At 37.6% G+C, this 15,285-nt stretch overlaps 1 protein-coding gene across 5 annotated transcripts in view; it reads left to right on the plus strand.

Moving 5' to 3' along the window:
* FOXP2 (forkhead box P2) overlaps positions 1-15,285 on the plus strand; it is a 347,008-nt gene that overhangs the window by 308,985 nt on the left and 22,738 nt on the right. For all 5 annotated transcript variants that reach the window (XM_006882656.1, XM_006882657.1, XM_006882653.1 and 2 more), the window contains one exon: positions 412-575. In XM_006882656.1, coding sequence (XP_006882718.1) covers positions 412-575 — 164 coding nt within the window. The remainder of the gene's footprint in view (positions 1-411; positions 576-15,285) is intronic.

A 15,285-nucleotide genomic window follows, 5' to 3' on the forward strand; every position in this document is an offset into this window, starting at 1 on the left:
AAAAACTTTAAAGTTTAATTATAATATATAATTTTTATGCAGAGGAGGCAAATGTCAGGACTTCTTTCTTTTGAGTTAAGTTCTGGTCATTTTTAAAAAGCCAAGCAACTGCTTATATTATCTTGGCATATTTCACAACGTGCAGGGATACACCATGTCATTATGTGCAAGGGTGAAGCATGAAGAAGAAAGTTGACTGCCAGAACTGCTGTTTGTATTGTCACATTGCACTTGATTTCCTTGGCTTCTTTGGCACCAACCACCAAAGATGATTTTTTTTTTCTTCTCCCACATTGGAAATAAATGTGTCTAAAATGTTTGCATCACTCTCTGAATCTCTTAAGAATGCATGCTTTTAAAAGTACGTAGAGCATCTCTAAAGGTGTGCCCGCCCTCCTCTCATCTCACCAGGCTGCCTTGGCGGAGAGCAGTTTACCTTTGCTAAGTAACCCGGGACTGATCAATAACGCCTCCAGTGGCCTACTGCAGGCTGTCCACGAAGACCTCAACGGTTCCCTGGACCACATCGACAGCAATGGGAACAGCAGTCCAGGCTGCTCGCCCCAGCCACACATGTAAGTGTAGGTAACAGGGTCTGTAAACAAGATAACCTGTGCACTTATGCTTGTAAAATCCCATCGTTTTCTATGGTTTCTACTGTTGGACAAACTTACAACATACAAGTTAAGTGGCGGCAAATGAAACTTTGCTCTTGAAATGAAAAAGTGTACCCTATCCAATTGAATACATCTTTTAGGCTTTCTTACTGAACTAGTAGTCCTTCACGTATTACTAGTAGGGCGGATCTTCTCTTGCACCCAGTGGTGTTTAAGTAAGCTGAGTCTAGATCCTGTGTGCCATTATCACAGTTTGGCTTGTATGGTGCAATAAGAATATTTATGATGGAATAAGTTGTCGTAATTTTTACTACTATTAGAGGTCTCTAAACCATTTATGAACTGTAGTCAAGATATTGCCCATTTTTATAAACCGTAAAATGCAAAGTTTAACTGTTACCCACAGTTTACATAGAAGCTAGTAAAGTGTAACTTTTTGCCTGTCTTATAAATCAGTGTAATTACATATTCAACTTTAATTACTGGTGCGTCTGTATTGGCAAGGTTTATATGTTATATTTTATGCAAGGCTACGATTCCTATTAATATTTAGCAGCTAACTATATCATTAATTACTCTAAAATCTTTCCCTTACCATCTTTTTAATGGAGCTGAGAGAGTTGAAGTATTAAAAATTGATGTATTGTGGATTTCAGAAATGTGTATGACTCTTTAAAAAAATGCCTGACCTTACTCAATAGTGTCAAACATATCAGTTTCTTGTTTACTGAAAAAGTATTGACCCTGGTAGAACTCTAGAATTCAAGGGGAGGAATTAGAATCTGAATAATGATGTGTATACGCTACTCAGTTGATGGGATTAATTGTAATTTATGTCTGCACTTCCTAGGGTTAAATATTATATACTTAAAATTTTAGTTATTGCAGTAAGAATAGTCTTTTCTTTCAAAAAAAAAAGCTTCTCTTTTTTCCCCCCACTTATTTTTTGCATTAGCTGTTTAGTCAAAGACCTAAAAGAGAAATACTGTCTTTATATGTACCCATTTCCATTTGACCTTTCACAGGTTATTATTTTTGTTGACTTTTTAAACATTTTATTCCATTTGACATATTAATGTCTTTAAGATCATGTGCCTAATTGCTTTAGAGCTCTTTCACTCTATCACCTTTGTGAAAAACACACTGTGAACGTTAATGTGTTTTATCGGGTTCCAAACCATTACTTTTGCAAAATGGAAAAATTTGTCTTTTGGAAGTGTCTTTAGATGTATTAAATAATACAAAAGAAGTAATAAAACTCGAGGTAGAAAGAACATGAATATAGGCTCTTGAGAGTAGCAGTACTCTTAAACGAGGAAAGTGAGCAATCAGACAAAAGTTTTTCTGTCCTCTGCTTTATCCTATCAGCCATGCAGTGGGTAGCTTGAGGCCTTTTCCTTTTAGCAGCTCTCCTGAGTATGCTCATGTTCACTCCTTGTATAAAATGCTAAAACAATAAAACTTTAAAGAGCAAACAAGAGTTAGATCCTGTTCCTCCTCCCACCTTAAAATAAGACCTATTTTAGAGAAACAAAAGACATTCATAATAAAAGTGTTTAAGCTATAACTGTAACTCTCAGTGCAACTATGCCACAGATAGTAGTTGCTAGAGACCACAGACAGAGGCTCTAAAAAGAAATGTTTTTACAAATAGTTGTCCAGTAAGAAGATATTCAAATTGAAAATCTATGGTTCAATAAAATAGTTTCTTAAACATTGTATTTTAGAATCTCAAACACTCATGGCACTGAACTCTGACTTTCTTAGGTTAGTAGTATTTTCTACTTGGTAATTGTTATTTTGGAATTCTCATTTCATTAAATTCATTGCAGAATAATTGGTATATATCCCCAAGAAATAGCAATACATATAAAGCAATGTATACCAATGATGTATTTAATGATTAATCTATATGTACAATAATAATAATATAACTGGTATATTTAATGTTTGATGTATATTTAATATTCATATATCAATAGGAGTGTCTAAAATGAATATATTAATAGTAAATAGCTGCACAATTTGTCCTTGTTTGAGTATATTGAAAAATAACCATGGTTTTACACAAAAGAAAGCACCTCTTGGCTAGCTGGAGACAGATTTCAGAAAACAAAAACCAACGTGAACCAAATGAAGTCTTGTCTTTTTTATTATATAAATTATAATCAAAATTTTACTTTGCAAAAGTATCAAGTAATTCTTCATTCTTTGTATCTGTTTCTACTACTATCATTAACTTTTTGCACATAAAACCCTTTTGACGGACTTATATTCTTCTCTAAGTTTTAAGATGCTTACACTAAAAGAATCTTATGAAATGTCTGTGTACGTTATAAGTGAAAACACAGTGAGCCAAATCTCAATCAAAATTTGATTGCATGTAAATCAATTCCTTTCAGAGTACTTTGAAAATTAAACAGAATGGAAGGAATTTTTCTTTTTTAAAACCTTTTCTGTAGAAGGTGTTTATGTCCTGAAATGAAGTCTTGGTATAGGTGTGTGTTCTACTCCTGCTTTGCTGTTGTTGGTACATCAAGTTGGAACCGATTCATAGCTGCCCCTCTAGCTGGTGTTCAGAGGGTGTGAATCACACAGGAGGAGATTGCCCATCTTTCTCTCAGGGAGCAGTTGATGGGTTTGAGCCTCTTGCCTTTGGGTTGTCCGCACAGCTCTTAACCAGGAACTCACGAGAGGTGATATAGTTGACGAATGTTGTAGATGAGAGACAGTAGGAACCAGTGGTTAACTGTATAGGTTCTGAAGCCAGACTCTCAGAATTTCAGAATTCCCATATACCATTCAGTACGAACAAATGGGCTGGAATTGGGTGACTTGACATTTCTTTCATCAAGTTTTCTCAGCAGAAAATGAGGTAAGCGACACTAATACCTACTTCATCAGGTTCTTAGGGAAATGCAATGACTATTTGGACAAAAACAGTTACTCTGTGTCTCCCTTAGAGTGTTCTGTACGTAGTTTCCGATTCATACAACCTCTTGTAGTACTTCATTGTCACTAGAAATGAGACAAGAAACAATACCAAAGTAGTTTTTGTTGTTCACATTTTAATACACGTGTTTTCCAGACTCTCCATAAATGTGTGGTAAATGTCCTTGAACTTCTGCTTTTCTTTCCATATCTTCTTACGAGTCAAGATCCATTGGGCTTGGGGAGAGCAATGTGATGAGCAAATGTATGGTTGCTGTTTTGTGCGGCTGTGTCAAGAATCTACTTAGAACTAACACTTCAGTGGATCTTTAGAGGCTATAAACCGAACAGGAGGAGATTGTGTTTGCCACACAGAGCAGCTGGCAAATTTAAAACTTACCTTTAGTTGGGCAACACTACTCTTTATCACTAGGCCACTAGACTCTGTTATGATAGGGAGACAGAGACAGTAGGATCAGGTATCTTTGATACCATCAAAGAATTACCTGAGATCGTGAGTGATGAATGATTCTAAAAGGAATTATACCAACCCAAGGTCAGGAACTCCTGGCATGTGGCTAGAATACACTGAGTATTAGCTTTGACAGTTGCTTTATACATCTAATACTACATTTGACAGATTTTAAAATTAAGTAGCTTTGGTGGCTTATTGTTTGTTATTGTTGCGTGGTGTTGAGTCAAGGACAAGGAAACCTTATGAATAACAGATGACTCTGTCCAATCCTGTGCCAATCACACAGTCTCTGACATAATCATGCCCATTGTTGCAGTCACTGTGTCAATTCATGTGGTTGACAGTCTCCCCCTCTTTCACTGACTCTCCAACTCTCCAATCATGATGTCCCTCTGCAATGCATAGCTTCTTCTGGCAACATGTCCACAGTATGTGAGACAAAGCTGTAATGTTTGTTTCCTCCAAGGAGCACTCTGTCTGCAGCTTCTTTAAGACATACTGTTCTTTTGGTCAACCATGGGATATTCATTACTCTTTTCTAGCACCATAAGTCAAGGTCATCAATTCTTGTCTCTCATCTTTATTTATTGTCCAGCTTTCGGATGAATAGCAAGTGATTGAAAAGACCATGATACGAATCACTCATATCTTAGTCTGCAAACTGACATGCGTAGCAAAGGTTTAAAAAGATCATGGCCAGACTTGGGCTCACCTTAGTCTTCAAACACCACAACCTGGCGGTTTAGTGGTAAGTTTAGTGCTGCCAACCCAAAGCTATACCTTTGATCTACCAGATGCCCCATGAGAGAAAGATGGGGAGTCTACTCCCATGAGATTTACTGCCTCTAAAAACCCATAGTAGGGTGAGTTGGCTCCAACTCAGTGGTCCTTAATACAGCAAAAGAAAACAATTAGGACCAGACTTGAATGATTTTAATATCGAGCTTTCTTGTTATTAGTGTTATTAAGTCACTTCTAAATCATAGAGATCTTTTATGCAATAGAGCCAAATAACATCGGGTCCTATGTCCTCATCACAATCGCTGCCGTGCTGGAGTTCATAACTGGAGACTCTGTGCTGGCCCTTCTTTATCACTGACACTCTACATTACCTGTGAAATGATGGTGTTTAGTGGTGTCAAGATGGAATCTTCATTTTTGCCCTTGCCCAAAGGCATATCGTGAAAGCGGAAGCTCTGGTGGCCTAGTGGTAAGGAGTTGTACCATTAACCCAAAGGCATGTTGTTCAAACCCACCAGCAGCTCTACAGGGGAAAGATGGGTAATTTCCTCTCATGCCCTTTACATCCTCTGCAAACCAATTGGAGGTTAAGCTGAGTCAAGTCTAGCTCAACCCCACATGCCAACAATAGCAACCACATGAAGATATTCTGACGTGATTGTGGGGCATGAAACTGGTGCATGGCAAGAGAGTCCTCTGGAGTTGGGAGAGATTACTGTAGAAAGTAGAGTCTGGTGTTAGTGGAAGCCTGGGAGTGGAGAGCAAGAAATCAATGCAAGAAATGCTGAAAGAAGGAAATACCAGAACAAGGCAACTGATTGAAGGTTGGAGACAAGGCAGAAAACTGAGAAATGTTATAATAGTATTGTAAAGCACACACACAAAAATTGTTGTTGTTGTTGTTGTTGTTGTTGATTGCCTTCAAGTCGAGCACGACTCATAGTGACCCCATGAACCAAAATCCTGAAGCCCCTCTACAGCTATAGGCATTTATCAAAGTTCATAGGGTTTCCAGAGGCATGTTATTTAGAAGTGGATGTCACTCCTGCTTCCAAACAAAAAAGAAATAGAGGACTGAAAATGATAAACTCAAAGGAAGAAAGAGCTCAGTGGTTTATATGAAAAATCCACAAACCTAAATATCTTGAGATTCAGAAAACTACGGAGCTGAACCCTTGTTAGGTATTGCCTAATTATTTCATTCCAAAAGCGGAGCCATTAATAAAGTAGACTACCGAAATGTTCCTGAAGTTGGTAGAGATGTTTTTAAGTGCTGACAAGTGGGATAGATATAGTTATTTCTTATTAGACTTATTTCTGGAGACAGAAACCATTCAAGAATATCATCCATATTCCCCATTTGATATTCCATATTTCCTCCCACTTCTAGAACTTTTCTAGGATCTGAATCTTTGGTTGTTTTTGAATATTTACTTTGACTCTGTTTGCTTTTCTGCCTTTATCCCCATTGTCCCCTTGCCCTCCTCTTCCACTCACCTCAATTCTGCCTAATTTAACAGACCTTGTCTATTACCCCCAGATGCATTGCCAAATGATTTCACTGCTAGATCTGCCCTCTGCTCCATGGCTCCTTGGACTGGTTTTTACAGCTAAGCTCCGTGTGCGTGTGTGTGCAGGGCACTTTCTCACTTGGAAGCCCTAGATTAATGGCAAGTCCCTTAGCAAGAGAGACAAGGTTTTAGACATCTTAAAGTAATATAAGCCCCCTAACACATTATACCCTACAAGATAAGCATTCAGAAAAAGTTTGATACTAATTATAAAGAATCAAATTGGAAATGACAGTTAATTAGAAATGGTTTGAGTACAATAGTAAAATCCAGGATTCTCTTCAAACCCTCAAGAAGGGAGAACAAAAGAAACCTTGGGCAGAAGGGATTGTTACGAACAACGTGCATCGGAGCAAAAGAGCTAGAAGAGACGGTTTTGCATATGTCCACTTAGGAAATTTTACGTTAACTCTAATTATTATGTTAGTATGTTATATGTCACTGTCAAAATGTATCTAAATAACAAAAGGACAGACTGCTTCCATCTGTGCTTATCTTTCTAGGCCTTATTGAATTTTATTTATCTTACTGAAGGCAAATTAAAATTTTTGAAGGTAAACAAAAAGATTAAAAAGTCTCAAAACACAGTATCTTTCAGAGTGGTATATGCCATTGAATTGGAAGAAACTCATAGTTGAGCCTCTGGAAGGTTTTCAGAGGCAGTCAATTGTACAATTTCTCCTCTTTCTTTCACAGAGTGGTTGGTGGATTTGAACCTCAGGCCTTTGAGCTGGCAGCACAGTTCCTTACTCACTAGGCCACCAGAACTTCCTCGTAGTGAGATTAATGCAGTATAAATTAAGTGAATGCTCAAAGGGCTTTTAGCAAAATCGTTGTTGTTATGTGCTGCCAAATCATCTGCAACTCATGGCAATCCTATGTACAACAGGTCTGAACCCTGCCCTGTCCTGAGCCAGTCTCTCTAACACCAATACACCTAAACCCCATTGCCCCAGTTACGGTCTCAATCCATCTCATCAGGGGTCTTCTCTGATGTGCTGTCCCTCCACCCTTCTGAGCATGATGTCCTCTCCAAGGACTAGTACTTCCTGGAAACGTGTCCAAAGTATGTGAGACAGAGCTTCAAAATCCTAGTCTCCACGAAGAAACTTTGTTTCACCCTCGCTAAGACAGACCCTTGGGAGTCCATGGCATGCTGAAGACTCTTTCTTGTCCAGCACCACAACCCAAAGGCATCAATTCTTCTTCTGTCATTAAAATAGGAAATGGCTTTACCAAAATAGGAAAGGCTAAATCCAGGTGGAATTGTTTAGATTCCATGTGTTTTCAGAAACCTGTCTTTAATTCTTTCTAATAAAACAGACTTTTAAAATCTTGATTTCCTACTGCTTTTGAATGTGTTCTAGAGCCATCTCTAACCTGAAATTCCTTTGAAGGGTCTGAACCGAGTATTGTATTTTCTAATATTTTTCCTTCAGTTATTTCAGTGTCAACAGTCTCTTCTGACCAGGATTTTCAGAATGCTCAATAATTTTGCAGTATTTTTTGGATTTTTTTGTCTTGTTTAAAAGAAAAAAAAACTACTCAAAATATTAGAATAGGTGCTGGCTAAGTAGAGGCTCAAATCGTTTGAATTCTTTTTGTTCTCAAGTGCTACATTTAAATAAATAGAAAGAAAAGAAAACATATTCTATATGTATGTGAATTTACACTGGTAGGATAGATTTATTTTCTATGTATTTCCCAAGCTGAGGCAAAAAAAAAAAAGGACATTTCATTATAAAAAGAGCATAGACAGCCTGGGGATCACTGAGCCTGACTTCTTCAACTTTCACAAAGGGGAACTGTCCCCATCAACAACATCCACACAATAAGACTAAATTCCTATACGACCAGTCATGCCTCTCACACTTGGGCACCTCCTTCTAATAATTCCAATACAAATCTTAGTCTTCTGTTGGGTCTGTTCTATTGTTGGAGTAGCTTACAGACCATATAGGACCACAATCATAGTTACAGTTTACCTAGAAAAGTTAATTGGCTGCAGTCCAGATTGGTAGCAGGTTACAGTTCAGTATCAGTTCAGACAGCTTCTCAAGTATGGTCACAAGCCCTTGGCCTTTACCCTCATGGTTTAGATCAGTGTTACCAAGTTTCCTTAGTTGTATTTGTTGTCTTCTCTCAGTCCTCCAGCAAGCTTGAGTAAAGGCCTCTGGCTGTCTCTGCTTGGTGTCCTCAGTTCTCTGCCGAGGCAGTGGCTGCTGCTGTTCTTGTATGCCCCAGTCTGAGTGGCACAGGAATCTTTGGCCTAAAGAACATGCCACTGCTTCTTCTTGCTGGTCTTGAGATTCCCAATTTCTGCTGCTGAAACGGCACCATTTAAACTTCGTACGGATGGTGAGACTAACCAGTTCCCTTGTGAGTAGACTAATATGCCCATCCATGATCCCATCCATTCATGTGGCAAAATTAAGCTCAATGAAAGCTGTTTTGAACAATAAACACTTGACACCACATTAATGGTAAATCTTGAGTGTTACATTTAAATCACTTGGTGTGGGTGGTTCAAAACGTTGGTGGCTCCAATCCATTGAGGCAGGGACACTTTGGGTGATTTACTTCCAAAAAATTTACCCATTTAGACCACACACAGCACAGCTCTTTTCTGACATAAAGGGGATTGCCCTGAGTTTGAAATTGTTTACTAATATCTACCATATCTAATTCAACTTGGTTGCTTCTTTTTTTTAGGAAATTGTTTCTGAGACTTTTAATAATTTGTCTCATATTTACCTTGTTTTTTGTTGGGTTTCTTTCCCCCCACCCCTCTCTCCCTTGTAAAATGTTAAATGATGTTTGCATTTCTTTTGTTCAAGCTTTGTTTCCAAAGGTTAAAATAAATGTGCACCCTGAGCTCTCTTTGTGTTGGAAGCACTGACACTCAAAGCATTCCACAGTCAAACAGTTCCTTACTACAGTCTCCTGCTGTTGGTTGGTTCCTCAGATCATTCATGTTTCTGAATCCTCTTAGCCTCTGTATCATTTCAAAGCTCTACTAGCAAAATACTGTAGTTGCAGAAGTTTGTTATTTCTTCACTCTCATAAAAATACATACATATTTGAAGAGTAGAATGAGAATGTAAACATTACATATATATGACTGTACACCAAATTTGATGTGTTAGAAGCCAAAACTTCTAAGGTAAGGAACTCAAAGGCTGAAACGTCACTTAACAAGGAGTCAGAAAGTCAAAGTCCTTGCCGTGGAGTCATACTCTAGTAGTGACCACATTAGTACTTTTGCTGACATACTGAATGCCATTCTACATGCTCCAGAACTTCGTACACCTCACATAGCCCGTGTCATATTTACAATATATCCTTTGATTCATGAGAACCCAAACTGTAAAGCTTCCCAGTGTTGAGCTTTGATGTTCTCTAGTAACAGATTGTGACCCCAAAAAGGAACTTCTAGACATTATTTTCTAAAAGCAGTATTGAAAATCTAACATAAATTGTGAATTTCTATGAAACAAATATTTAAGTATGCAATATTAAATCTCTTGGATTTTCTTTAGCTGCCTTAAAATTTCCATTGCTATGGGTACAAGTAGAATTTGCAAATTCACCATCTTTGGTGAGTGATCCATGAAAGCCCTACACAACCTAGATCTCTGTGGACGTTTGGAGTTGGAGCGGCTCTGTGTTACAGTACAAAGCAGCTGACAATTTGAACAAGTAGGATCCTCTCTCATTGCTTCCATTCCTGAAAACTCTAGGTCGTTTTGCTGATATTTGGGGCTATTATGCATTAGGAAGCTCTGGACATAAAAGTGATTTTTTTTATGCCTTACCTTTGTCTTCACAAATTTCCTAACCCATGGTTTCTCAGTTTCCTTTAGTGTTTTTTTTTCCCCCTAAGCTGTCTGCGGTTCTTATAATTTGAGCTCTAATTTCATGCCATTTGTATTTAATCTCTAAACTTTTTTAAAAAAAAATAACTTTGCTAGTTAACTTTGAGATATCTGTCCAGAGTGATTGTACAGAACTATGATTATGCTTGCTCTTTATCGCCTTTATTTTAAAGTACTACAAGTGGGGATCAGTAGCTGCTGTGCTTTTTTACATTATTCTAGCTCCCACATGTGGCATTCACAATTCATTCTAGTTCCTGTTAATAAAAAGATCCTCCCAAAGGTACTATGCCTTCAGCAAAAAAGTGTTGTATCCCCACCGTGCCAATTGTGGAAATTTGTGGGTTCCTATAGGGTTGTGAAGGATTTTTATAGAACTGTACAGGTGATAGCTGACATCCATGGTGTGAATTCCCACAATTTAGACAATATGTGTCAGAAAACTTTTAGCTGACAGTATTGTAGTGTAATGCTTCTGTTTTATATCTAAAGAACACTGTTAGAAGACACACCTTTATTTCCACTAACATTTTAGAAATTTCCTTTCTCTGAGGTCCAAAACTCATTGATCACATTATTAAAGGGGGAATATGGAAGATTTTTACACTTCAGCCTTTGACATAAGACTTAAAGGTAATCTACATGAGAAAAAAAATTATTCTAACATGTGGTTAAATTACATACATTTTAACTACTATGGAAAAATTTAACTCCTCACTGACTTAAATACCATGACATACTTCAATACTTTGGTACCAATAAAAAGTTTCAAACTGTATCCCAGTTTTTCTATATTCCATAAGTAACTTCTAACATTAGAATACAATTAGATAATTAATATAATTTGTTTAAACAGAGGACCAAATACTTTAACATAACTAGTAGAAATGAACAATCTTTCATTTAATAAATCTTAATCATCAAAGCCTGAAAATCAAGTAACAGTAAGACACTTAGAAACAAGAGGAAAAAGTAGGCATCACACAATGGTATCGGTATTATCAGTGAATTTTCATTTGCAACATTAAATCTAAGGTGTCTTTTGTGAGTGTCGAAGGACAGACAATGCACTCCATCTTTTATGATACATTTGTTTTCACTCCATTCTCATGGTTATAAATAACAGAGCATAATTGAGCATAGTTCCAGAAATATCTAGAGTTTGTGCCAGTCCTGTGGCTTAACTGAGGAATCATTCTAGAAAACCAGCTAGTCTCATGGATTAGATAGCACAGTGGCTTCTTGTTGTTGTTCTTGTTGTTGTTGTTTTAGGTGTTGTCTAGTTGGCTCCATCTCAGGACAATCCTGTGCCCATAAAGTAAAATCCCATCTAATCCACCCTCAACAGTGGTTGCTGTATCTGAGCCCATTGTCAAAGCCATTGTGTCACCCAGTCCATCTAGTTGAGGGTCCTCCTCTTTTCCACTGGTCCTGGACTTCATCAAGCGTGATGTCCTTATTCACAGACTAGTCCACTTTATAACCCCTCTGAAGTACATAAAGTGAAGTCTCACTATTCTTGGTTCTGCAGTACTTTTCCCAAACCATGTTTATTTATTCCTCTGATAGTCTATAAAGTCTTCAGTGTTCTCTGCCAACACTGTAAGTCAAATGCATCGAATCATCTTTGGCATACCTTATTCATAATTCTGGTTTTGCATAGATATAGAGCAATTGAAAATACCCTGCCTTGGGTCAGATGCACTTAGACTTCAGAGTGATCACCTCATAAACGCAGATTGTTGTTGTTGTTGTTGTTGTAGAATACCATCAAGTCATAGCAACCCTTCAGTGCATTTTCAGAGGCAGTAACTGTCAGAGGAGGACATGGCCCATCCTTTCCTCATGGAGGGTCTGGTGTCTTCAAACCGTGTGCCTTTAATTGGGTAGTACAGCTCCTTCCTACTATACCACCCTTCTGAATGGAATCAAAGAAGAGCTCAGAGTCTATAAAGACATTCTGAGAGACAGCTTCAAGGAGAATGAGCAGTATACAGGCACTGTCCTATCAAGGGCAGTTCCACAATTAAAAAATACTGTCAGGAAGTGGGTGAGCCATGTCAGGGGGGAAAGAGCCATTGTTACAAGATTTTTGGGGTCAAGATTTAAAAGGAGCAATATCGAGAAGGACATTAGCATAAACTGAGGCATATATTCCATGTACCCATATTCCCATCCTGATAGTTACAACTAAAGACACTCACAGATTTGGATCAATAGTTCAACCGAGAGAAGAGTAATTTAGAATTGTTTTCATTTTCTTGGCCAAGAAATTAAAAATAATAGAAGAATTCTGAGTCCTTAAAACCATACCTGAATGAGAGTTTTCATGTTTGAAAGACCAAATGAAATTACTCTATTACTCATTTTACATTGTTACCAATGGGCAATTCATTTCATCCTAAGATTAGATGCAGAATATTTGTACTGAAAAATTATCAAAGTGATTGTGGTGGTGGTGTTAAGTGTCATCGAGTGGTAGATGACTTATAGTGACCCTGTGAATGAAAGACCTGAACATTGTTCATAGAGTTTCTGGATGCAAGCTATTTCAGAAGTGGATGCCACTCCTGCTTCCAAACTTGTTTTGATAGAGAAGCTCCATCAAACACTGTCCACCATGGGTAACCATTATCAGATTTGACACATCACTGTCACAGTGTTCAGCATCACAGAAACCACGAATTACCTCTGTACAGCAAGTGGACAGACCAGTGCTACGCTACTTAGAAGAATGTTTGACAAAAAAAACTATTTAAACCAGGCCAGAAGGCCACAGGCCCCAGGGCCCTAATGGGTTTTTAAATAGGAGGCCTTATCATAATTGCCTCACTTCCCTTAGTGAATCAACATTCCACCATATAGCGCACCAATCCCAGCCAGCAGCTTCTGTAGAACCAGTTCCTGTAGATGACTTTCAAACTGGTCTCCAGAACCATGCTGCCTACCAATAAAATGGCTTTTAAATCAAAGTGATTACAATTATATTTTATTCTTTATAACTTTTGGTTATTTCTCTTGTGAATTAAAATATACTGCTAAGGTCCAATAGTGATTAATCTTATAAAATATAATGCATCAGAGTGATTAATGGTTCAATGTTAATGAAAAATCATGTGAAATATAGCATATACAAATTTTGCAAGGAAACCAATAAAAAAATATATGAGTAAATCTTAAGGAATTTTGTTTCATAGAAATATATAGGCACGTGTAGACACACGCAATTATAACATTTTATTTCATTAAGTTTAATTGACCTTTGGTTATGTTTCTTAGAACTTTGTTGACTTTAAGTGAAACTTTGGCATTGTAAATGTACCTCATTGTGAAGTCTGTTGGAATGTAGGACAGATAAAGTGCACCATTAAAATTTCAACTAAAAGAACTTTTCAGTTATCAGAAGACAATACTGCTTTAAAATTAAATAGTAAATTGCAATATTAAAATAGGAATAAAGAAGGATAATATTTATTCAACATATTAGAATTAAAGTTGCATTCTGGCTTTAAGAGAAAAATTTAAATTTAGCTATTTGTCTTTGCCAAGTAGAAAAGATGAGGAAATTGCCGTAATTTGTATTTATATCCCAAATAGATTAAATTATACAAGACAATCATTAAATAAAGGCTCATTTATTCACTTCCATTTTTTTATCTGCTTTTCATAGTTGACTATTTGTTGGAAAGTAATATTTCTCTTTAGAGCAAGACATTCCAAGTCTTGTTGGTACAGTAGTTAAGGTGTCCAGCTGCTAACCGGAAGGTTGGCAGTTTGAATCCAGCTGCCATTCAATGCAGGAAAGTTGTTGTAGCCTAATCATACAGGTCTAGAGCCATAGAGACGCTATGGGCCACTTCTGTATCTCACAGAGTTACTGTCATTCAGAACGGTCCACACAACAGTGAGTTCATTTGTTTGTTAAAAAAAGCGGAATGGTGGCTCTGAATTCAGTCTCTGGTGGCAGTAACTATGCACACAGCTATTCAACTCAGATCATGGATGTTTTGTAGCCACTTTTCTTTTAATACACCAAAGAGAAGTCACACTTAGAAGAATTGGCAAAAAGTTTAGCACCTGATTCAGGCCACAGTCTTTGTAATTACTTGCTATGTGTAAGAAACCTGGACAGTGACTAGGGATGATAGAAGGAAAATTGATGCTTTTGAGCTGTGGTGCTGGAGAAGAGTGTTGAATATACCATGGACTTCTAGGAGAACAAACGGGTTCATCCTAGAGAGGGGGAAACCAGGCCGATCCTTGGATGGAAGTTTTCTGAAGCTTCATATGACATACTTCGGGCATGTTGCAAAGAGGGGCCGGTCCTTGGAAAGGGATCTCATGTTTGGGAGGGTGGAAGGACAATGCAATAGAGGAAGACCCTTGATGAGATGGATTGATTCAGTGACTGGGTAATGTGCATAGGTGTGTCAGAGACAATAAGGTTGGTTCAGGATAGAGCAGGGTTCAGAGCTGTTGTATTTAGTGTTGTTATGAGTCTCAGATGACTTGACAGCACATACCAACCAATATCAACAATAAAAATGTGTTTAAAATTTCTTATTTGTTAAGATAATTTAAGTTTTCATTCCTGGTGTTTTCAATTAAATAGTTTTGGGTTGTTTTCCATTTCTGTCTAAATAAGGGAAGTAAGTAAGTGGTTTTCTGCCAATTAAAAATATAGCTTTTAGTAGCAGAAATAAAGACTGCCATTTTAGGAGAATAAAATCTGAAATAGAATTAAGATGTTGTTGTTATGGTGGTGGTGGTGTGCCATCAAGTCAGAACCGACACATAGCTGACCTTTCAGCAGGTTTTTAGAGGCATTAAATCACATGAGAGGAGATTGCCTTTCTCCCATGGAGCAGCTGGTTGATTTAAAGAGTATGCCTTCAGGATTGCAATGCAGCTTCTTACCACTAGGCCACCAGAGCTCCTATGAAGTATGACGATATAAGGAACCTATTATTTAATTACACTAATTGGTACAGTTGTGTCATCCGCATAACACAGATTGTTGATAAATCGTCCACCAATCTTGACCCCACATTTCTCCTCATAGAGCCCAGCCTCCC

This window comes from Elephantulus edwardii, unplaced genomic scaffold, assembly GCF_000299155.1.
Source record: "Elephantulus edwardii isolate Elephantulus edwardi_28Jun2011 unplaced genomic scaffold, EleEdw1.0 scaffold00022, whole genome shotgun sequence".
NCBI lineage: Eukaryota > Metazoa > Chordata > Mammalia > Macroscelidea > Macroscelididae > Elephantulus > Elephantulus edwardii.